General features: G+C 37.5%; 5 protein-coding genes across 10 annotated transcripts; 2 read left to right on the forward strand and 3 right to left on the reverse strand.

The window, feature by feature from the left end:
* Positions 1-4372: 4372 nt before the first annotated feature.
* On the reverse strand, positions 4373-6147 carry LOC106333082 (transcription factor MYB114). 3 transcript variants are annotated; one of them, XM_013771565.1, is made up of 3 exons: positions 5960-6147; positions 5135-5264; positions 4373-5038 (listed from the first exon to the last, which is right to left on the reverse strand). In XM_013771565.1, the coding sequence occupies exons 1-3, from the start codon at positions 6078-6080 to the stop codon at positions 4537-4539; spliced, it is 753 nt and encodes a 250-aa protein (XP_013627019.1). In that variant the 5' UTR covers positions 6081-6147; the 3' UTR covers positions 4373-4536. The 3 variants fall into 3 exon arrangements, with proteins under 3 accessions (XP_013627019.1, XP_013627021.1, XP_013627020.1); XM_013771567.1 differs by having other exon boundaries at positions 5135-5254; positions 5960-6098; XM_013771566.1 differs by having other exon boundaries at positions 4485-5017.
* Positions 6148-6889: 742 nt separating this feature from the next.
* LOC106332794 (probable glucan endo-1,3-beta-glucosidase A6) lies at positions 6890-8728 on the forward strand. Its single transcript, XM_013771289.1, has 3 exons — positions 6890-6990; positions 7069-8415; positions 8513-8728. Exons 1-3 carry the CDS (start codon positions 6933-6935, stop codon positions 8548-8550), a joined length of 1443 nt encoding a protein of 480 aa, XP_013626743.1. The 5' UTR covers positions 6890-6932; the 3' UTR covers positions 8551-8728.
* Positions 8729-10581: 1853 nt separating this feature from the next.
* LOC106329119 (probable acyl-activating enzyme 16, chloroplastic) lies at positions 10582-15431 on the forward strand. The gene is made up of 17 exons (XM_013767711.1): positions 10582-10898; positions 11097-11297; positions 11797-11911; positions 12122-12209; positions 12349-12673; positions 12770-12919; positions 13037-13104; positions 13191-13296; positions 13398-13556; positions 13660-13713; positions 13797-13877; positions 14066-14203; positions 14325-14484; positions 14593-14672; positions 14755-14903; positions 15096-15153; positions 15257-15431. Exons 1-17 carry the CDS (start codon positions 10659-10661, stop codon positions 15347-15349), a joined length of 2265 nt encoding a protein of 754 aa, XP_013623165.1. The 5' UTR covers positions 10582-10658; the 3' UTR covers positions 15350-15431.
* Positions 15432-16986: 1555 nt separating this feature from the next.
* Positions 16987-20168, reverse strand: LOC106335699 (adenosylhomocysteinase 2). Of its 4 annotated transcripts, none has more exons than XM_013774286.1 (3): positions 20031-20168; positions 18962-19573; positions 16987-18030 (listed from the first exon to the last, which is right to left on the reverse strand). In XM_013774286.1, the coding sequence occupies exons 1-3, from the start codon at positions 20127-20129 to the stop codon at positions 17284-17286; spliced, it is 1458 nt and encodes a 485-aa protein (XP_013629740.1). In that variant the 5' UTR covers positions 20130-20168; the 3' UTR covers positions 16987-17283. The 4 variants fall into 4 exon arrangements, with proteins under 4 accessions (XP_013629740.1, XP_013629741.1, XP_013629742.1 ...); XM_013774287.1 differs by having other exon boundaries at positions 18962-19432; positions 19890-20168; XM_013774288.1 differs by having other exon boundaries at positions 18962-19226; positions 19819-20167.
* A 1249-nt stretch (positions 20169-21417) lies between these two features.
* LOC106332467 (40S ribosomal protein S19, mitochondrial-like) lies at positions 21418-22837 on the reverse strand. The gene is made up of 5 exons (XM_013770925.1): positions 22735-22837; positions 22421-22532; positions 22231-22299; positions 22020-22126; positions 21418-21932 (listed from the first exon to the last, which is right to left on the reverse strand). The coding sequence occupies exons 2-5, from the start codon at positions 22521-22523 to the stop codon at positions 21582-21584; spliced, it is 630 nt and encodes a 209-aa protein (XP_013626379.1). The 5' UTR covers positions 22524-22532; positions 22735-22837; the 3' UTR covers positions 21418-21581.
* Positions 22838-23625: the final 788 nt, after the last annotated feature.

The raw sequence follows: 23625 nt of genomic DNA on the forward strand, positions 1-23625 counted from the left end.
TGTTAAAAGCTTAGGAGAGTTGTCTCAGGCATTTCATCAAACACCTTGTGGGTGAGAAATGCCTAGAGATCAACTTTTGAGAGGCCAACTCAGAAGATGCATTATGAATACTCTACTAGCAAGGAATAAGAAGGATCTACACTATAACATCCTAGATCTAGCCTAATCACCCTTAATCTCCCTAGCCCATGAATTCAAGAGTGGATTACTCACTATTCTTCATGATTCCTCTTAAACCCATATTGGATTTCAGATTCATCATGTAGAGAAATACAGATCATAGATTAGAAATCAACAGGATAACATATGATCAAATGAATCAAAGAGATGAACTTTTTCAAGAGGTTTTTGGTGGTTTTCTCCAATATAAAAGATAATCTGCCCCTGATAGCTTACAAAAGGTACTTAAACTTAGGTTTAGAAAGTAAAAACGTACATAATGAAATGACCAAAAGGCCCTTGAGTAAACATGAATTCGAGCAAACAAGAGGCGCGCAACGACCTCCAGTAGTCGCTCCGAGAGGTCGCTCCATGCTTCGGGAGCGACCTGGAGGGGTCGCTGCGAGACGTCGCTTCAGGCCCGTTTTCGTGTCTCCGAGCGATGAAAACGCGAGCGGCTTCTCTGCGTTGCTCTGGTAAGGTCGCTCTGATAATGCAGGTCAGAGCGACTTGACGGTGTCGCTCCGGGAGGTCGCTCCAGGCTTCGGGAGCGACCTGGAGGGGTCGCTGCGAGACGTCGCTCCGGGCCCGTTTTCGTGTCTCCGAGCGATGAAAATGTGAGCGACTTCTCCGCGTCGCTCTGATAAGGCAGGTCGGAGCGACTTGACGGTGTCGCTCCGGGAGGGTCTCTTCCAACGCTCTGCTCGTCCAATGATCACATTTACACCTCTTTTGAGCTCCAAATACACCCAAATGTCTCTGAGAACTCCATGCAGTACTCCAATACCTAATAAAGACTTATGTATGCAAAATGCAACCTAAACATGGCTAAATCCTAGTCTATATGATCAAAATGCACATGGGTGAGTGAATAACACAATGAAAATATGCAAGATATCAGTCCATTATACTTTAGCGCATAAAAAAAAAGAAAATGAAGAGAGACAAAATGATAAAATTAAGAAAAGAGGGAGGAAAGGAACCGGAGAAGACTGTCCATGTGATCAGAAACCTGAATGGATAAGAGTCCATGTGTTCTTTGATCGATATTCCCTAGATGAGACTGCACATAAGGCTCTTAAATGAAGTCACTGATGGTGAATTTGGATATCTCTTATGAGTTGTGGCTGAAAATAGTCTAGTTGCTAAGCAGAGGTCAACTACATGGAAGTACCTTCTAAGGTTGGTATTATTTGATGTAGCTTGCAACAGGTAATTTGAAAGTGTGTGCTCTAAGGAATATGTGATTTCATGTGTTTCAAACCTGTTTCACAAATTTATTTTTTGTTTTGCTTGAGGGAAATCAAATGATAAGTTTGGGGAGAGTTTTTATATGTTTTGACCACAATATAAATCATTATTTAGAGTCTTTATATTATGGTTTGAGTCGCACTTAGAATCTTTACAAGTTTAGGTACGTTCTTGACTTATTTGGAGATTCTAAAGCACTTTGGAGATTGGATAAAATTGGAGCTGAAAAGCTGAAGTCGGAGTCGATGTTTACGCTTGTGTTGATTTACTCTCTCCTTGGTGTCGGTCAGCATCCATCTCATACAAAGAAACCGACGTTTATTAAAGAATTTCAATAATTTATAAAAAAACAAAATTTCAATTATTTGCACAAGGCTCTCTGAACGTGTTTTATACATATATATTCTATTTTAAGCCATCGTTTATGCTCAAAATTATTTTAGATATGGAGAGACAAGTCAGAAGTCATTCAGAGATTGATTTCAAACTCTAGTATTTCTTACCTTAATCTATTTATGAAATTTATTCACAATATGATTTGTGTTTCTGCTATCATGTCTGAGTAAATCCGCCTGTTAGATTTAAAATTTTCAAAGAATTGATGAATTGCTAGAATGAACTGTTAGGGTTTACTTTATCTTCTTCATCTTGATTGTTCTTAATGCTGGATTTGGATTGACTACCTAAAATCTAGATCTTAGTATAATTGGTAGACGTGAAAGAATTATTGATTGCCTAAATTAATTTTGATGAGGTAAATAACTATTCGCAAAGAAATTTAGTTTATGGATTTAGTGAACTTATCAAACCTGATCTTAATGCATGTCTTAGTTGTTTAAATTCTAAAAAGAATAGTTGAGATTCTAGGATCTAGACATAGATTATCTTTGCAAAGAAAATTGATTGATTTTTGAATTGCATTTTCAGTTCTACAATTGTTCTTTATAAAAACTAATAATTGTTTGATTTACAATTCTGACTTCCTGCAAATTTCCCGAAGTCTAGGTAATTTCTTCCATCACTTACAACCGTTTTATTTACTGTCTTTATTGCTTTCTAGTTTCTGATCTAGCTTAATCTGATAGATAAAGTCTATTGTGTGATCTCAGTCCTTGTAGATTTTTTTGATGAATTGTGAAATTTATCGATCAGCTTGTAAAAGAATTATATGTACAAAAAATTGGCTCGTATAATAACTCTAATGCTAATGAACTGCAAAATCCAAAGTTCAATGGGCACTGAACCATCTACACATCAGTCCTTGGGCCTTGGCTTGAAACGGTAGTTTAGAGATGTGATTCTGTTCCTCACAGTTTTGTCGATCACCCTAGCAACCTGACCCACCGACTTCACATTACCATTGTGCCTCCGATCATTACGCTCCCTCCGAATGAAATATATTGTGACCTGCAGTACCAGCCTCGAAAGGATGAAAGTGTGATTATCATAGCTTCCTGTCAACAAGCGTGCTATAGTGATGTTCCAATCTGGGTCAGGGTCTATGCCAAAAAGGTTCCCCACAACTTTTAACCAGAGAGTGAATGTAAATGGACATGCAAAGAATAGGTGATCACGGGTCTCATCCGGCTCACCACAGTAGACACAGACCTGCGGTTGGCCCCATTGACGCGTTCTGTGACCTGTTGAAAGCCTGTCCTTCACAGCCAGCCAAGTAATAAAACTATAACGAGGAACACTCTGAGAAAACCAAACTAATTTGTGCCATTGAACCTCAGCCTTATGCTCACGAATCAAATGCCATGTCTCCGCAGCCACAAATTTGTCAGAGTATTTGTTTTCCCCACACTTCCAGGACACCCCATCAGATTCAGACTCAGCCAGAGCGAGTGGAAACCTGATGATATCTTGGGCTACCTCTTGGGCTACCTCTTGGGCTACCTCTTGAACGCGAAGATCACGACAGTTGCGGAATTACCATTCGGTCCCTATATATTATAACTAACACTCTGAAATTGCAGAGTTGCTCTTAGGATAAATTTTATCATATCAAAAAGACTCTCTTACTAGAGAGTATAGATGACTTATGAAAGTTGATACAATGCCCCAAAGCTTTTCCATATTAGAAGCAAATAAATATCACAGTTAATGCTGTTTAAATAGTTTATTTATTTATTTTGTAATCATCTAAGAAAAATAACTTCATAAGAACTTTTAATTTTTAAAATTGATAATGTTGGTTAAGATTATTTTTACAGGAAAGTAAATTTTAAGATAATAAGAGTAATTTTTGTGAGCTTTCCTTTTCATGAAATAACTTTTATATATTAATATCAAGTTTTTAAGTTTTAATATATTTATTTTAATTATAATTTTCTTTCAAAAATACAGAAAAGAAAAGTAATTTTTATGATATAAAGAATAATTTTTGGGAACTTTCTTTAAAAAAGAATCAGTTTAATGTATTAATATTACGTTTTAAAATTTTAAAATATTTTCATTCTTATTATATAATGTGCTTTCAAAAATAAACTAAAATTTGAAATTTAATTAAAAGTATATTAAACAAAAAAAAGAATTCAAAATAATTTTTAATAATGGTAGTTTGATATAATAATTATAATTCATTAAGATTATTTTTGTAATTAATCATCTTCAAAATTAACGCACTGACTTTTCAAATAATATTATAGAGAAATGACAAAAAAAAACTTGATATATTCGACAAATAGTGATGGGAATGTAGAGAGTATCAAAATGATTTTATTGTAGATAACAAATTACAAACTTATTCCGCCTTGGGTCCCAAACTTTTGCAAAAATACATTCTTGGGTCCGAACATTCTTCTGTGTTTGATTTATTTACTGGTTACTCATGTTGATTAACGTGAGTTATATTGTAACCTAAAATTGGTACCGTATATATATATATCTCTAAGAAAAAACTTATTTTGTGAGTGTGTAGAAAATTTAGGAAAAAAATCGAAAAAGAAATCCAAATTTTATACAAACCACATTATCTTTTTTTTTTTGTGCAAAATATAAGCACAACCAGAACATAAATTATTGTGCACAAAAAAAAATACAGAACATTAATTGTTTTATTTGAAAACAACTCCACACTAAATGCAAAAGTAACACACAGATCACAAACAAATAATAGAAACACTAATCAAGTTCTACAGTCTCTCCATCCAACATATTCCAAAGTTGCTCAACGTCAAACGCAAAGGTTGCCCCCTTTTTTGTTGCCGTACCTTTTGGAACGAGCCCGTCAGGCTGTTTGCTCTCCTCTAGCAAACTCTCCCACCACATATTCTCTCCATCCATTAAATTACTAAAAAGTTCATACTTCTCCCCAGCTTTGTTACAATATGTCATACTATTTTCACAGACATTATTAATGTTGTTGAGTCCAAGGCATGGAGGAACAACGTCAACTTCTGGCAGGCCATGGAGATGGCTGCAGCCATTGTTAACGGTGAAGAGTCGAGGTCGAGGTTTGAAAACGTCGATTTTTTGGGCGGGTGTGGTAGAAGAGAATGTAACGTTTCTCTTCTTCATCTTGGTCTTACAACATGGTTCATGTTTCTTGCTCAGATGGGTGTTCCAGTAATTCTTGATATCATTAGCGGTCCGGCCGGGTAGTCTACCAGCAATTAAAGACCACCTAAGCATGCATTTGAACGATTTGGATATACATATATATATCTTATGGATCATTAGACAAGATACAAAGTTGAATTTTTGTCTTAAGAATACAAACCTGTTTCCTAAAAGCTTATGAAGACGGAGAAGAAGATCAACTTCATCAGAGCTAAGTTTTCCTCTCTTGATAGTTGGCTTCAAATAGTTCAGCCATCTTAGTCTACAACTCTTCCTACACCTATTAAGCCCTACAAAACCATTAATTTTATCACGAAGAATCACACTAACAGAAATTATATATTATTTCCACACAAAGACACGTGCTCGTACAGAAAAGTCATTGAATTCATGTACTAAAGGACAATCCAAAAAAATTGTTGGTATCTTTTCGCTTTGTCAGTGAAAGTAAAAGTCTTATTTATAGATCTTCGTTTAAGTGCGACATAATTAATATGAACAACATGAATGTTTTTTCATGAACAACCGCATAAAAGAAAAACTTTGCTTTGCGCAGCTAACCGGGCCTCGTACTCTGGTGGTAAAGGAACCTCGGCTGAGGTGCCCGCCACCCGAGTTCGAGCCCCGGACACGAGGGGTTTTACATGGGCTGTCTCTCGCCCTCCAGACCACTTCGCGTAACCAGGAGTCCTTAAGTGAACGCTTAAAAATCCTGTAATGGCATGGGTTTAGGCCCGGTGGACTAGTCGATCACGCAAAAGTGGTCGGATACTGGATTATCAAAAAAAAATGAACAACCGCATAAAGCATGAGTCAAAGATTTGTTCATTATAACAAAAAGAAAAACTTTGCTTTGTGCAGCCATGTGTTAATTAATTCCCCGAGTAGTAGACGAAGAGAAAGAATTTTTTCGTAGTGATTAATTATATGTATACAGATCATATATACATATATGTGTGTGTGCAAAAGAAAAAAAGTAACATACCAGCTCTTAAAGGAACTTGATGCCATTTGCCTTCTCCATACTTATCAATGCATCGCCTCAAGAGACTATCTTCTTCAGCCGTCCATGCACCTTTTGTCAACCCTTTGGACGAATCCTCCATGGACCAAAGATTGATATTAAAATTATCTAACAAAATTATTGTAAAATTTATACGTAACAGGATGTGGGAAAGGTTTATAAGTAGTGGTTTCACAAATCCCTGGAGGACTTTATATATACACGTGAGGGACATAGGCAATGACGTGCATGTTTGATATCCACACTTCCTCTTTTTCTTTTTCTTTTTTTTTTCTTTTTTGAAACTCGTCCTTAATTTGTTAAGTTAGCTCTTCATATTAAAATATCACTATCAATTTTGGAGTTTTATCGGATCAGCCGATATCATATCGCGGGTTAATAGCAGGTTGTGGAGTTTTTATCAGATTTTTAATTAATAAGTTTTCATCATTAAATCCGAACTGAATTATATATGGATGGTCTATGGTCTAATAACAGATGTGGCTCGGATATAAAACATTGCATGAAACTCAAACATTATAATAGAATGACTTTAAATTATTTATTTTCTAATAAAAGTCACAAAATCATATAAATTTTATCAAAATGTTCAACAAAAAAGTATTTGTGCTTTGGACCAAAATTTAGTCAGCATTACATCTACAACTTTGAGTGAATAATGTAACAGCGGTTCTTGGTCTCCCTTGAACAAGCCAACCAACCAGTCTTCTTTAATCTCTAATACTCACTAAGACACAAAACTAAAAACCAAACAAAAAGAAACACAAAGAACTGTGAGCGTTCAAGAAACAACTAATAGTTTGATGAAACGCTTTTCTTGCATGAATGATTATATCTTAATCCCTTAACAGACCCATAATCTCCTCTAAATACCCCCTCAACAAGTCTCCTCTCCTTCATCCGAAATCCAACTCACCACTCTCCTCTCAACAGCATGTCTTCTCCAATGGCTTCTTTTGCTCTGTTCTTCTTCACTCTCATTGTCCTGTCAAGTAAGTCTCATTGCACTTATATTATATTTCATTGACCAAAGACACTTGACTTACCACAACCTTGTCTTCTTTTCACAGGTTCTTGTCGCTACGCAATTGGTTCACCGAACAACAAAACATTTTTATCACTTGCAAGTAGGATTGGGATCAACTATGGAAGATTAGGAAACAATCTCCCATCTCCTTACCAATCAATCAACCTCATCAAATCAATTAACGCAGGCCACGTCAAACTCTACGACGCGGACCCCGAAACCCTAATGGTCCTCTCTCAGACCAATCTTTACGTCACAATCATGGTCCCTAACAACCAAATCATTCCCATCGGCGCCGATCAAGCCGCCGCAGACAACTGGGTCAACACCAACGTCCTTGCTCACTACCCACAAACAAGAATCAGATTCGTCCTCGTCGGCAACGAGATTCTCAGCAACAACTCCGATCAAGACAAGCAAACCTGGTCGAGTCTTGTCCCTGCCATGCGTAAAATCATTACTTCTCTTAGAGCGAGAGGGATTCACAACATCAAAGTGGGGACACCACTCGCCATGGATGTTCTTCGAACGAGCTTTCCTCCGTCGAGCGGTGCGTTCCGGGAAGAAGTCGCCGCTCCGGTGATGTTACCGTTGCTGAAGTTTCTCAACGGAACAAACTCTTTCTTCTTCCTCGATGTTTACCCTTACTTCCCTTGGTCCACTGATCCGGTTAACAACCCTTTGGATTTCGCTCTGTTCCAATCGAATTCGACTTATACCGACCCCCAAACCGGTTTGGTTTACACTAATCTTCTAGACCAGATGCTCGATTCGGTTATTTTCGCGATGACCAAGCTCGGTTATCCAAACGTCCGGCTTGCAATCTCTGAAACCGGGTGGCCTAACTCCGGTGATATCGACGAAACCGGAGCCAACATTCTCAATGCGGCGACGTATAACCGGAATTTGATCAAGAAGATGACTGCTAACCCGCCAATCGGTACACCGGTTAGACCCGGTTCACCTATACCGACATTTTTGTTCTCGTTGTTCAATGAAAACCAGAAACCCGGTTCGGGAACAGAGAGGCATTGGGGAATTTTGAATCCGGACGGTACACAGATCTACGAAATCGATTTCAGCGGGACAAGACCGGTTCCTAGCCCTGGTTCGTTGCCTAAACCGAGTAACAATGTTCCGTTCAAGGGGAATGTCTGGTGTGTGGCGGTTGAAGGAGCCAGCGAGGCGGAGTTACAGCAGGCGCTTAACTTTGCTTGCGGACAAAGTAACGCAACGTGTGCAGCTTTGGCGCCGGGAAGAGAGTGTTACGCACCGGTTTCGCTTACTTGGCATGCAAGTTATGCGTTTAGCTCGTACTGGGCACAGTTCCGGAACCAAAGCTCGCGGTGTTACTTCAATGGCTTGGCGCGTGAGACCACGACCAATCCAGGTGAGTTTCTCAAAACACTTCATTATGTTTCTAACAAGAATATACTAGACATACGAACATTTAAACATTTTATGATTTTAATGACTATTTTCTACAGGAAATGAACATTGCACGTTCCCTAGCGTTACCCTTTGAGAGTTCCCCAAGATTCAAAACTAAGGCGTATGGAGAAGGATCAAAAGCTGGATCATTAGTATTTTTCAAGTCAAATCTTGTTCTTGATAATTATCAATTTCCTATTATTCGAAGTTTTAACTCCTTGTTTTCTATTGTTGAGAAAGATTGAATAAACAACGACAATTTGTTACTAATATGTTAAAAACGAAGATTACGCATCTCTCATGTTTTATCTATCTGGTAATATAATATTAAGAGAAATTCTGAAGGATAGTTTTTTAAATTTTTGTCACAAAAATAGCAATTAATGAGAAAAATGACCAAAAAAGTTTTATTAAAAGGTAAAATTTAGAGTTAAGGGGTGAACTTTTGGGGATAGGGTTTCAAATTTTAAAAAATTAAAAATTAAAAATTTCAAAATAAAATAAAGCTATTTTGGTCATGTTTTAGAGTTCTTTTTGTGACAAAAAACTTAAAAGTGGTTATTTGAAAGAATTGCCCATATATTAATGTGTGATAAATATAGTGAGAAAATGATATAGGACATTATGGAAAAACTATAACGAACTGAACCAGAGCATATACAATCACCAAGTCGGGAACTACATTAAGTTTTTTTTTTTGGTGTAAAACTACATTAAGTTTTGCTAGATTGGTTTCAGAGGCGAATCTGAAATTTTTAGGGCTTGAAACATTTTTAAAAACCTTGATAAAAAATTCATAACTATGGGGCCTATGTCTATAAAAAAAACCTTAAAAAAATTTGGGATGAAAGCAATGCATGCTTCAATAGGTTTTGCCCAGATCCGTAAGAGTAAGACGCTAAATATATGTAAAGATTGAAGAAAATGGAGATAAGTTCTTATATTTGTGTATGTTGCCATGTGTATACATCTGTCTTGATTAGGAATAAATTTTAACATTCAATAAAATGAGCATTATATCTACAAATGTTGAGTCAATAACTTGACAATACGTCTCCTTTGAACCAGCCAACCAAGTACCAACTACTCTTCTTTAATCCTTATACATTTATTAATAACACAAACTCAAAAGAAAAAAGAAGCACCAAAAAACGGTGAGAGTTCAGAAAACGAATACATAGTTGATCTTGTCTTTGGGAGGCGATTAACGTCGCTTGCGGGAGAAGCGGAGGCCACGTTTAGAGATTATTCTTGTTTCGGTGGAAAGAAAGACCATCTCTCTTGAAGTATGTGCGCCACAAATGATAGGAGCCATGAGACAGTCTACAAACTAGAAACGTAAAGTGGAGTGTCATGAGAGGACCACCTTTTCCTTAGAAAAATAAATTCTTGTCCTCTTTGGGCTTAAGTTCCAAAGATTGCACACTTTATTAAGAGAACATCAATCAGTTCCCATAAAAGTATTTTCGTTTAAATATAAATTAAATATTAGACGCACTTTATTCTCATTATTTACAAGTTCACATTAAATTTTTATAACATTTAAAAAAATAATTAATCAAAAACATCTAACCAGCGGGGTTGGCCTGGTGGTGTTGAGAGAGCTTCGGCCTCAATACGCACCCGGGTTCGAACCGCTGGCCAGGCAATTGGGGTATCTAATTCCCCATAGTACCAAATGGTCCGCCTCGCGTCGAGGGGTTGGCCCCTGTGGAAGTCCCTCCAGGTTAATCAAAAAAAAAAAAAAAAAAAAAAAAAAAAAAAAAAAAAAACAAAGAATTAATCTGCACTATTTTCTTTCCAAATATAGTAAAGTTCAAAATAAATATTGTCTACTTTTTTTTTTTTTTGTAACATTGTCTACTATATCTGGGAAATAAAATTATAAAGCAACCACCAAATTTGAGAGTTACATCTAATTATAGCTAGATTAAATATGTTAAACATCATAGTTTTCACATATCTAATAAATTTACAAGGTTAAGAGATGCACCGATAAAATAAAATTTTGTAAGAGAATGGTGATAAAATAAATAAAAAATTTTAAAATTGTGCAAGTATCTACTCTGTTTGTTTTCTTTTAGTAAAACTCAGAAGTTGCCATGCTTCTGCAGCGGTGCCAACCAACTGGTCTTTTCTTTTTTCTTATATTCTTGTGAAAATCGTAATCACAATATCGTCACGCTTCTCTCGTCCGTTTCTATGTTTCTTGCTTCATCATCTCTCTCTCTCTCTCTTTCTCTCATCTTCACGCCAACACCAGTAACTTCTTTCTTCCTCTCTCTCTCAGCCATGGCGTCAACGTCTCTGGCACCATCGGTTCTTGTTTCAAGATTCTACTCCTCTCCTCGCGAGTTTCAAGATTCTGGGAACTACAAGTGTTTTAGCCGCCGAACTCGTGTTTCTTCACGCCTGCGATTTCGAGTTCACTGCGAGTCTACGGCGAGTTCCCTTTCTTGTTTTCTACTTCTGACCGATTCTTTTGTTAAATATTATCTTGCGCAGGGTTGACTTTTGGGGTGGTCAACTTTAGCGGTTGCACTAAACCAGACTAGTTTTAGGTCTTACGAAAGCTAAAATCACTTTTTGAGCCTTCTTGAATGATCTATAACATCAAAATCTTGTGTACTTTTCTTATAGGTTCAGGAGAAGGAGCTAGGACGTTGTTCACCCTTCTTGGAAGGCTTAACAGTACCAGGGAATGATGCTTCTGCTGCTTTGAGATCTAATGAATGGAAGGCTGTTCCTGATATATGGAGATCATCTGCGGAGAAGTACGGCGACAGAGTTGCTGTGGTTGATCCCTATCATGACCCTCCTTCCACTTTCACGTATAGACAGGTAAAATTTCTTATTTATCATTTCCTCTGCATCTCATTGCGTGAGTCACTTGTAAAGATCCTCCTCCTTTGAAACAGAGGTTTTGTTCTGCTTAAGTTAAAGTTAGTTCGTCTGTTTACTGTGGAAACAACTGAAGTTCGAGAATTTTCCAGATCCTGGATAAATTGGCATTCAGCTTTATCTTTTCATATATTAGTTCTGTATTGTCTAGACATTCTAAAACAGAGGTTTTCAGTTAATATATTGATACCTTCTATATAATGAGTACTGTGTAGCATGTCTTTTGGTGTCTGTTATTTTTCATTTTAGAATCCTATAAGCCAATTTTGTTTCAATTATTATGCACCTGCCTCATAATTACATCTTCTTAGGAGATAGATTTGGTAATTATTATACTAGATAGGTTGTCATCTTCTTATGAGATAGATAGGTTGGTAATTATTATACTAGATAGGTTGTTTTAAGACTATTTTCATTTCAATCATCTTAAAAACTGCAGCTGGAACAAGAAATATTGGACTTTGTTGAGGGCTTGCGAGCCGTTGGAGTGAAAGCAGACGAGAAGATTGCACTTTTCGCTGATAACTCCTGTCGCTGGCTTGTTGCTGATCAAGGTACGTACGTAGTTGATTATATAAAAACTCAATATCCATTACATAACTTGCTTAGTGCTTGAGCCTTAACCGTTACTAGATGATCCCACTAGACTTGCAACACTGACCTTATCATTACTTACCTTACACGTTAACCATCTTGGTCATTTCCAGAGACAACCAATGATCTGTGGAGATGCGTATTGTGTAATTTTTAATACTTTATGCCAGGGATAATGGCGACAGGAGCAGTCAATGTTGTCAGAGGCTCAAGATCCTCTGTTGAAGAGTTATTGCATATATACTGTCATTCTGATAGGTACGCCTGAACCTTTTTGTTCCTTTTGTTGAATTTCAACTTTTTCTAATAGTTCTTGGTTATGTGTTCTGCCTGATTTCGTGTAGCTACTGGTTCTTATTTGTCTTTTGAATTACCTTTTTATTGGCGTGTCTTGCAGTGTAGGTCTTGTTGTGGATAACCCTGAGTTCTTCAACCGCATTGCTGACACATTTTCTTACAAGGCATCTCTAAAGTTTGTGATTCTTCTATGGGGGGACAAATCTTCCTTGGCTACATCAAGTAGGCAGACACCAGTCTATAGTTACAACGAAATCAAAAACTTAGGGCAGGAGAGACGTGCAGAACATGCAGGATCTAGTGATGCTGGTAAGTATGAATATGAGTTCATCGGTCCAGATGATACAGCCACGATCATGTATACAAGCGGAACTACTGGTAACCCAAAAGGTGTTATGCTTACACATCAGAATCTGCTACATCAGGTTTTTAAGCCAATCTTTATGTCATCATTTACACAATACTGAGTTTGCTACTACGTTCTTAAAAGAAAACTCTTTGTTTCTTGGATTACTTGACAGATAAGAAACTTATCTGAATTTGTACCTGCTAAAGCTGGGGAGAGGTTTCTAAGTATGCTGCCATCATGGCATGCTTATGAACGGGCTTGTGAATACTTCATATTTACATGTGGAGTTGAGCAAAAGTATACGTCTATAAGGTTCTTAAAGGTAAGTCTCTCTATGCTATATGACATTTTAAAGAAGCATATTAATCTTGAAAATGAAAGAAGATGTAACTTTGCATATTTCTTTTATAATGAAACTTTTTCTTTTACACCGGTGTAGGATGATCTCAAGAGATATCAACCACACTATCTGATCTCAGTTCCTTTAGTATATGAGACCCTCTACAGGTATATGCTACTTTAGAAGTAAAACTGTTACACTAGATTCTTTTACTAAGCTAAATAGATTTTTTTCTCTTTTCTGAGAACTGCAGTGGGATTCAAAAGCAAATTTCTACAAGCTCCCCTGTTCGTAAGTTTTTGGCGCTTACATTGATCAGAATCAGCCTAGCATATACGGAGATGAGAAGAGTTTATGAGGTTGGTGACCACAGATGATGTCGCCTCTTTTAGTATTTCTCTGCTTGTTCCTATTTGTGATGCTTGGAGCAATGATAACTCCATTGCTCTCTGATGTTCAGGGTCTTTGTTTGACAAAGAGCCAAAAGCCTCCAGTGTATATTGTTGCTTTAGTGGATTGGTTGTGCGCGAGGGTAGTTGCGTTTGTCCTGTGGCCATTGCATATGTTGGCTGAAAAGCTTGTGTACAAAAAAATCCGCTCGTCTATTGGAATAACAAAGGTATTACAACACTCTACTTCACTTTCTCTTTTTAGTCCCCAAAAAAAAAAACACTTTACTTACAACAAAAATATTGTGAGAATGACTTCTTTGTTTTCTCCAGGCTGGTGTTACTGGAGGTGGTAGTTTGCCTATGCATATTGACAAGTTTTTTGAGGTTAGACAAACCAATATTGTTTCTTGAAGTTAGAGATAAACGTTTATTATCTACTATGCAAACACAGTTTATTCTTGGTGCAGGCCATCGGTGTGAATGTACAAAATGGATATGGTTTGACAGAAACCTCACCGGTTGTCTCTGCGCGGAGGCTTAGCTGTAATGTAAGCTTAAGCTCTCACCTCAATAATTTCTCTATGAGATCATTGGACAATAAGGTTTCCCATCTAGTAAAGTAGTGTTCAGAGGACATTACAAATTCTTCTATTTATTATGTGTTCTGTTTATATATATATATATATATATATATATCATTCATCAACTAGTTAATATTGTGTTTTCTTATATGAAGGTTCTTGGCTCAGTTGGGCATCCTATTAAAGATACAGAATTCAAAATAGTAGATCAAGAGACTGGTACTGTTCTTCCACCTGGTTCAAAAGGCATTGTCAAAGTCAGAGGCCCTCCAGTTATGAGAGGTTACTATAAGGTAAAACACTATCACTTTCTGCTGATTTTCCAACAAAGTTGTGAATTAATTTTCTCCAAATATCCTCCGTATTTTGGATGATTAGATCATATTAACTCATATTTCCGTTGATTTTTCTCAGAATCCAGTGGCTAGCAAGCAAGTTATAGATGACGATGGATGGTTTAATACTGGAGACATGGGCTGGATTGCGCCTCATCATTCAACAGGGCGGAGTCGTAGCTGCGGAGGTGTCATCGTTCTTGAAGGTCGTGCCAAGGACACCATTGTACTTTCCACAGGTATATCATATGTCCTTGCAGATATCTTAAGTACTGCAACTCTTAACACTGCGTTGGTTCAAGAGTAATGCTATAAACGTTTGATATATAGCACTTTGATCTTTGTAGGTGAAAATGTGGAGCCATTGGAGATTGAAGAAGCAGCCATGAGAAGCAGTTTGATTCAACAAATAGTTGTTATTGGACAGGTACTTGTATAGAAGCACTTTGATTCAGGAACACCGAACACGGTATAGGATGTTTCACATATTATAACACAGTTTATTTCAGGATCAACGCCGCCTTGGAGCTATTGTTATCCCAAACAAAGAAGCAGCAGAAGGAGTAGCCAAAAACAAAATTTCACCTGTAGATCCTGAAGTCAACGAACTTAGCAAGGAGACGCTAACGTCTATGGTCTACGAAGAACTGAGGAAATGGTAATATGATTCAATCCTAGTGAATATAGTTTATTTCTTAAAATGATATTGATATGTACGCGCAGAGTGTATACCTCAACTGAAAAACTTGAAAACTAAGTGTAACTCTATTGTAGCAATATTATGTTTTGAAGTTAAAGGAGAGTAAGAAAGGAACTCATATTTTTTTGTGATGTATAAATCGTTATGCAGGACATCAGAATGTTCATTCCAAGTAGGTCCAGTTCTCATCGTTGAGGAGCCCTTCACGGTACAATCCTCATCGCCCTTTTTGGTTAGCTTTTCATTGATGTCCCTTCATTTGTGATTGGAAGATTGAGCCTCATGTGAATGTTCTATGAATATCATTGCAGATAGACAACGGTTTCATGACACCTACAATGAAGATAAGACGGGACAAGGTGGTTGATCGATATAAGGATGAGATAGATAGACTCTACAAGTAGAGTAGACATTTTAGCATCCTATTCTTTTCAAGCTTTAGCTGTTGATATGAAACTCCCGGAATAGTAAAAGTGACTAAAACCATCTCAGTTAATGGTACCAAGTTCCTTTTTTTTTGGTCAACAATGGTCACTTGGTCAGTGTTCATTATATCATATATCTCTAACAGATCACATCACATGTCTCTAATATGGTGACTTATGTACTAAATTAGCAAGGACAAAATTAATGGCCTCCATGTTAGGTGAAGAAGATCTCTGGAGTAATAATTGGGTTTCCGCAAAGCAACAAGAATCTATTTACTATGAACGTAACAAATCAAAATATAGGCATTTATTGCCCTGCTTGTTATATACCACGATTTAATAGCACTCTCATGAACTTGTGACTAATATTCTTAAATTAGGTTTTGACTGAGTGGTTAGAAGCTGTGTTGTACTCTTGCTTTTGTGTTCTAATTAGGTGGTGTAAGAGGCGGTTGAGTCGTGGAATGAATTCGTTTTCGTAGTGAAGAAAAATATAATGTCGTTATGATTGGGTAGCGTAGGATCCTTCTAAATGTTCCTAGGTAATACTAGATCTCGGCATTGTATGTGGGGTTAAAATCTCTCTGAGGTTGAAATCTTGTATTCACAAATTGGTAAATGAAAGTTGATGTTGAGTAAAAAAAAAAAATAGCACTCTCTTAAGTCTCTTTACCAATCCCGACACACTCGAGAGACAAATGAAAACACACTCTAAGATTTTGGTGACAATCACGTTGACGATCAACCTCGTTTGCCTTGCACGTGCCGCTAAACCTCCATGCAATAGCTCGTTAGAGACAGCGGATATCGCACGGAGCTCTCAAAAAGGACCTTTATTAATTATTGTTCCCTACTTGGTAAGTCTGGGCTTGAGCTTCGTCCCAAGTGGTTTACATGGTGAGTCATAACAGATGATTGGTCCACTCCCTGGCTTTAGTCCACTCTGTAGCACTAAGTACGTTCCTCCCGGAACCGACCGGATCAGCCGATGGAGTTTAAAAAAAAAAAAAAAAAAGGACCAACCGGCTTGTGGGAGAGCTCTCCGTGGCCATTCTTACACCAGAACTTATCTTCCACAGCCGGGCAATCACTACACTAGAGGTTGCTCTAAGATCTACCGTTGCAGACGTGATTCTAATTGATCTCACATCACTTCCTCGTTTGTTCGGCTTCAAGTATTATCATATATATATACTCCTGTATGTATGTTAGTTTTGTCATTTTTCACACAAATGAAAAATAAAAAACTTGTTAAAAGTTCTTATGCAAAAACAAACTGAATCAGACTAATTAAAAATTATGAGCCAAAATTTCATTAAAATGGAAGAACTTCAACATACACTTATTAAGCCATGCGTCTTCTAGATCAAAAACTGCCTAGTCCTCTGCTCTCTGGTGGAGAAAGCACTTGTTAGTAGAGCATTTGTCATAGTAGACAGACTAACTAGACTCGGTATTCCTCTGCTATCTGCTGAAAATATTGGCTTCTTAAAATTCAGCAAAAATCAAACATCATTTGTTTCCGACTTTCAGGTTTTATCATACTTTAACTTGTTATCACAACACAAGAATTTTTAATACAGGAAAGATGATGATGAGTTCAAAGGTCCAAAAGTTGAATTTTTGGATTTGATCACTTGTTCGAAAAGTTAACTGGTAAACAGCACATCGCATAAGTAAGCCTAACAACAGTGTAAAACAAAAACTAATTTATCTTGAGATAATATAAAACAGAAAATGGAAAAAAAAAAAGAAAAAAAAAATGGGCCTCTCAAAACCAGGAACAACAATCCCTTATTCATACAAATATTTGGTCAACCTCATCAGAAGACCAATATCTCACATTCCTCAACCAGAACCCAAACCAACTCAAATGGCCTAATCATAAAACCCACACGAAGAACCAACGCTCAGTACCTGTAGTGACCAGGCTTGTAAGGACCTTCAATGGGTATACTGACATAGTCAGATTGGTCCTTGGTGAGCTTGGTGAGTCTAGCACCGAGTTTCCCCAAGTGAAGTGCAGCAACCTTCTCGTCCAAGTGCTTAGGCAAAACATATACCTTCTTCTCATACTTCCCGCTCGACTTCTCGTTCCAGAGCTCAAGCTGCGCAATCACCTGGTTGGTGAACGAGCACGACATCACGAAACTCGGGTGTCCAGTGGCGCATCCCAAGTTCATCAGACGACCCTCGGCTAGCACAATGATGCCTGACTTGGTGTCAGGGAACACCCACCTATCAGTCTGAGGCTTGATGGTGATGCGTTTCACACCAGGGAAAGTCTCAAGTCCTTGCATATCGATTTCGTTGTCGAAGTGACCAATGTTGCAGACAATGGCGTTGTTCTTCATCTTCCTCATGTTGTCGACCATGATGATGTCTTTGTTTCCAGTGGTGGTGCAAAAGATGTCAGCTTCTGAGACGACGTCCTCAAGGGTTAGAACCTGGAGGCCTTCCATGAGAGCCTGAAGCGCACAGATTGGATCTATCTCAGTCACGATCACACGTGCACCAGCGGTTTTCATGGCTGCAGCACAACCCTTTCCGACATCACCGTAACCGCAGATAACAGCCACCTTTCCGGCGATCATGACATCAGTGGCTCTCATGAGGCCGTCAGGGAGAGAGTGGCGACATCCATACAAGTTGTCGAACTGCAACCAACTCAGTTATCAGTGATACAACTACAGAATTACAGCTGAAGAAACAGATTTTATTTCAAAATATGTGAAACACAACTTCAACCGTGTTTTGGTAAATGAAAAATTCACATTAGACCTGAGCATTTTAACAGAAACCCAAAACACTAAACCTAATCAAACTTGAAAACCCCGAAACAGGAACCGGACAAGAACTCATACGTATACGAACAGTTCATGTTTTTCTATACCTAAAACAGAAACTACACCTTAATTTCCAAAGTATAATTTATATAACTAAAAGTATTAGTAGTTTAGTTTTAAAATAACTATATACTTAAGAGTATAATTTATGAACCAAAAATTAAATTCGTAAATACCTAATATTATTTTTAAGAATTACTCAGAAAAACGAATTACTCTAATATTTTAATTTAAATTACCCGCTATTTTAATCCAAACAATCTGAATTATTTTATTAGCATGTTCCTAGTATTTTTACCAAATGCTTTTACCAAAAGGTCCAAAACCAAATAAAAAAAATCAAACCAAACCAAATTTTATAAATATCTGAAATTTTTCTATATTTCTGCCCCTAAGAAAGAAACCTAAGAAAAAAATTGAAATAATCAAATTGAAATTAAAGCAAAAAAAAAAAAGACAAATGTGCAGACCTAATTAATAATTGTACACAATACATTACAAACGCCAGATCCAGGACATTTTCAACCCAGCTGCATAATTTACTGCAAAATCAAGTGAAAAATGATATCATGAACAAACAAAAAATAAATACTCTATAAATAGAATAATACTTTTTTTATTTGTTCATGACTGCATTTCACTTCATTTTGCAGTAAATTATGCAGTTGGGATGAAAATGACCTTAGCACTCTCAATGGGGTGCTCTTATAGAGCTATAATGGGACAGAATAAAAAGACATACCTTGCTCTTGGTGACGGAGTCATTGACGTTAATGGCAGGGAACAAGAGAGCTCCAGTCTCCTGCATCTGGTAAAGCCTCTTAACACCAGTGGTCGTCTCCTCCGAAACACCAACCAATCTCTCCTTCATCTTATGATACTTCTTCGGATCAACTTGAAGACCATCTTTAATGATCGACAACACGATCTGAAACTCAGGATTATCAGTAGAACTCGGATCAGGGACCTGACCCGTCTTCGCAAAGATCTCCTCCGCCTTAACTCCTTCGTGGATCAAGAGCGTGGCGTCACCACCGTCGTCAACGATCAGATCAGGACCACCTCCGGGACCCCAGTCGAGAGCCCTCTCCGTGCACCACCAGTACTCCTGAAGAGTCTCCCCTTTCCATGCGAACACGGCGGCTGAATCACGAGCGATGGCTGCTGCGGCGTGGTCTTGAGTGGAGAAGATGTTGCATGAGCACCACCTGACCTCGGCACCAAGAGCGGTTAGCGTTTCGATGAGAACGGCGGTTTGGATGGTCATGTGGAGAGAACCGGTGATTCTAGCGCCTTTGAGTGGCTGAGAAGGTCCGAACTCGGTGCGGCAAGAGACGAGCCCAGGCATTTCGACCTCGGCGAGCTCGATCTCGAGACGTCACGATCTGAAACTCAGGATTGTCGGTGGAAGTCGGGTCGGGGAGCTGACCGGTCTTGGCGAAGATCTCCTCAGCCTTAACACCTTCGTGGATAAGGAGAGTAGCGTCACCACCGTCGTCGACGATCAGGTCGGGACCACCTCCAGGACCCCAGTCGAGAGCCCTCTCCGTGCACCACCAGTACTCCTGGAGAGTCTCCCCTTTCCACGCGAACACGGCTGCGGAGTCACGGGCAATGGCGGCGGCGGCGTGGTCCTGGGTGGAGAAGATGTTGCAGGAGCACCATCTGACCTCTGCGCCGAGAGCGGTTAAGGTCTCGATGAGGACAGCGGTTTGGATGGTCATGTGGAGAGAACCGGTGATTCTCGCTCCTTTGAGCGGCTGAGATGGTCCGAACTCGGTGACGCAAGAGACGAGACCAGGCATTTCGACTTCGGCGAGCTCGATCTCGAGACGGCCGAAGTCGGCCTGAGACATGTCCTTGACCTTGTACTCACGGCCACTCGACGTCTTCTCCACAAGCAACGCCATTGTTTGAATTTTTCCGAGTGTGCGAGGAGAAACGAAAGGTAACGAGTGATGTTAAATAGATTAACGCGGGAGATGAGATGGACGGCTGAGATTAGTTGTGGGGAGAGTTTGGTGGATCTGGTAAAAGAATTAGACTTTTCATCTTTTTTTTTTTTATAGATTTTCCTAAAAGGGTGGCAATTCTGTTTTCGATTTCACTTATGAGAAAAAGTATTAGTATAATTAATGAATTGTGTATTGGTTACTACTAGTAAGACAACAACAACAATGTTTCAAAAGGAAAATAGATATATATTACTGATATGATATGTCCATATGAAAATAGAACAAAAATACTTATTCAAAATGTTTTCATCTGATCATCAGTTTTGAAAAATATATACACATACACATGTAGACTTGTCGCTCTGTTTACGTTTTAAATTACTCATTCGTTTGTTTTATCTTTAGCCAACACTTGGCTAATCATATCATCAGTATTTGTACAACCTGACAATAGTGAACTATTGAAATAATATTTTTATCATGATTAATTGGTATATATTCATAAAAATCTAAGATAGGTATGCAAAATGACTGTAGATATTAGATATGTAACGATAGTAAATACTTTGTGGTCTATAATTCTATATGAAGTTCAAGAGTTAGCTAGTGTCTACCCTATGCAAAATGTGTTATTACCGCGGTCACTCACATCTTGTAGATTTCATTTCTTAAAACTTTAAACATATCTTCTATTCTACTTTGGCCAACCGGCAAGTGTGGATTCAAGGCTAGGGTAGACACATTTCTGTAACGAACACGGTGTCTATTTTTGTAGAACTTATTAGAAGTTGCAAGGGCCACGCATTACGAACTCCATAATCGGCATTCCAAAATAACTTTTGGCATTTTGTGGTTCGGTGAGAATAGTCATCAATCTCAACTACCACACTCCCAAAAGTTTCTTTTAAACGTGATTATACTCCACACTGCTATTTCTTGTTGAAATGTCAATTTGTTGGCTGCTTAGTGTAGTACTTTTCAATATATGTTTTAACACTTTGAAACTAAGAAAATATATTTTTTTATTCAAGATTAACTGACATCCTATCCAACTTTTTAAATTAATCCTAAACTAAATATGCTGTATATTTACATATTTCAAAAACGCCTAATTACTTTTACATATTTCAAAAACGCCTAATTACTTTGAGTAGTTATGTGATGTAATCCGATTCCCTTACTTGCTATAATTTTAGTAATTAAAATTTGAACTTTGAATTTTATTTACTAATTGAAATCATTGTCAAATAACTATATTGTGGTGGATTGAAAGTTGTCCACATCTCGAAAAAACTACCTACGTGGCTTACAACAGAAAATAGTTTCAATGATCAGTGGCTTACAAAAGTTTCTTATGTTTCGAAAAATGAGCATCCTAAAGATCATTCTCAATAACTTACACTAAACTTACTTTGCTCTAGGATGCTTGGTCACTTTTCTTGTAAACGCAAACTCTCCAAACTTATGCCCAACTTTCCCCTCTGTGATCTTACAACGCACATGAGTCTTGCCATTATAGATTCTCACCGACGAATCAACATACTCTGGCAGAATGGTCGATCTCCTCGACCATATCTTCCTGTTCAGAGCTGCGTTTTTCTTGTTCATCAAGAACGCGTCGACGAAAGGATCTTTCCACACAGATCGGCTCACCACCTTATTGCCTTTCTTCACATCTTCTGTACTCTCGTCCAGAGACAATGGCAAGATTGGCCATTCTTTTGCAACATCCACACGGATGTTAAACCCATTCAACTCCTAATTAATCACCACAAACACAAATTAACAATACAACACAAAATAATAAAATTTAATATGATAGATGATTCCTTTTGTATTTCTAACCTGTCCATCCATAGCTGAAATAACAGATTTAGCAGAATCCTCGCTGATGAAGTTAACAAATCCATAACCTCTAGACCTCCCAGTCACTTTGTTTGTCATGACTCTTGCTACAGAAGCAAAGAACACGTCAATGGTTTATGTTAAATACACAACAAAAACACATTCTATTACAGAACAGTGAAAAGAGAGATGAGAAAGATCCAGGGCTTACCCTCTGTCACTCCGTTGAAGGTAGAGAAAGCATCCTTCAAGGAATTATCATCAATTCCGGGTGATAGGCCTGGGACCAAAGCATTCAAAAGGTTACACAAGAGAGATCAAATCAAAGCTAGTACATAGTAACAACGATTTCACGGCTAAAAAATGGCAGTGAAATGAAACCATCTGATTAGACTTATTACCACCAATAAAGAGCTTTGTGGACATGTAGCGGAGTGAACCGAGCATTGATGTCAGTGAAACACTTCTGTTTTGTAAGAAGCCGAGTTTGGTGCAGAAAGCCATTTTAAATGTCTGGAAAGATAATCCCATTTCAGACAGTTTTCAAGATGTCTAGACTCCATTACATACCCAGAAAGCTATATCTCAATTCCGATCAAATCAATGCTCGAATTAACAAACAAAAAAAGTCACATTTATATCCGAAATTAAAGGACTTTCTACGGCGTGGAGAAACCCTAATTCGAAAAAGTCGGGAAGAGATCATAAATCAAACCTGGGAGTAGATGGCTGAGCACGTCCCTCGTCGTCGTCGTCTTTTATGCAGACTCGTTGGGGCTGGTCGCGATTCTAACCAAACCTGTTCGATCTATATGTTTGGGTTTTTAGCTCTTCTATTAAACCCGGTTTTTGGAACCAAACCGGTTTACTAGCAGATCTGTCATCTGTGTCCCCGGCCTATTAAGAGGTTGATTGTTCATTGTTTTTGATATGGTTTTTGGTTTTTGATTTTCTAAAAGTTTCATTTTATTTGTCGTTTTAAATTTTGGCACACAGATTAAAAAAATATTTAATTTTGTATAATTAACATCATTACCAATACACCTAACCATATTTCAACCAATTGAAAAATAGATTAAAATGTAAAATCAATAAATTTTGCATTGAAATTATAAAACGACACTTATTTTGAAACAAAAAATTTATCCTACAACGACAAGTAATTTCTTTAAAAAAAGTTATTGAAATTTTGTTTTAAGTAAGTTACTTTTATAGTGTTTTAAATAGTGTTTTGTATTATAAATTTAATTAAATTTGTTACTTACATATTTAAATCACATCAATTTATATATATATAAAGTAGACTTTTCTCTCTTCTTATGACATGTGGAAGGGAGGTTTGTTGACATGTGTTCTCTTTTTTTGTCTTTTTACATTTTAGATCATTCTTCTCTTAGATTATTTCAATTTGGTTCACTATTTTCTAATTATGCATTATCTAATCCTTCTCACACTAACCATCATCATTTGAAGTTTGATAATCTATTTTATTGTTCAAAAAATTACAAAACGAATAAAAAAATAAGTAAACAAATATAAATGTATTTTAAATATTTAATTTATTCACAGCTAAAAATAACATAAACTTTCGCTATTTTATTGTTTT

Source organism: Brassica oleracea, chromosome C3 (genome assembly GCF_000695525.1).
Source record: "Brassica oleracea var. oleracea cultivar TO1000 chromosome C3, BOL, whole genome shotgun sequence".
NCBI classification, from domain to species: domain Eukaryota; kingdom Viridiplantae; phylum Streptophyta; class Magnoliopsida; order Brassicales; family Brassicaceae; genus Brassica; species Brassica oleracea.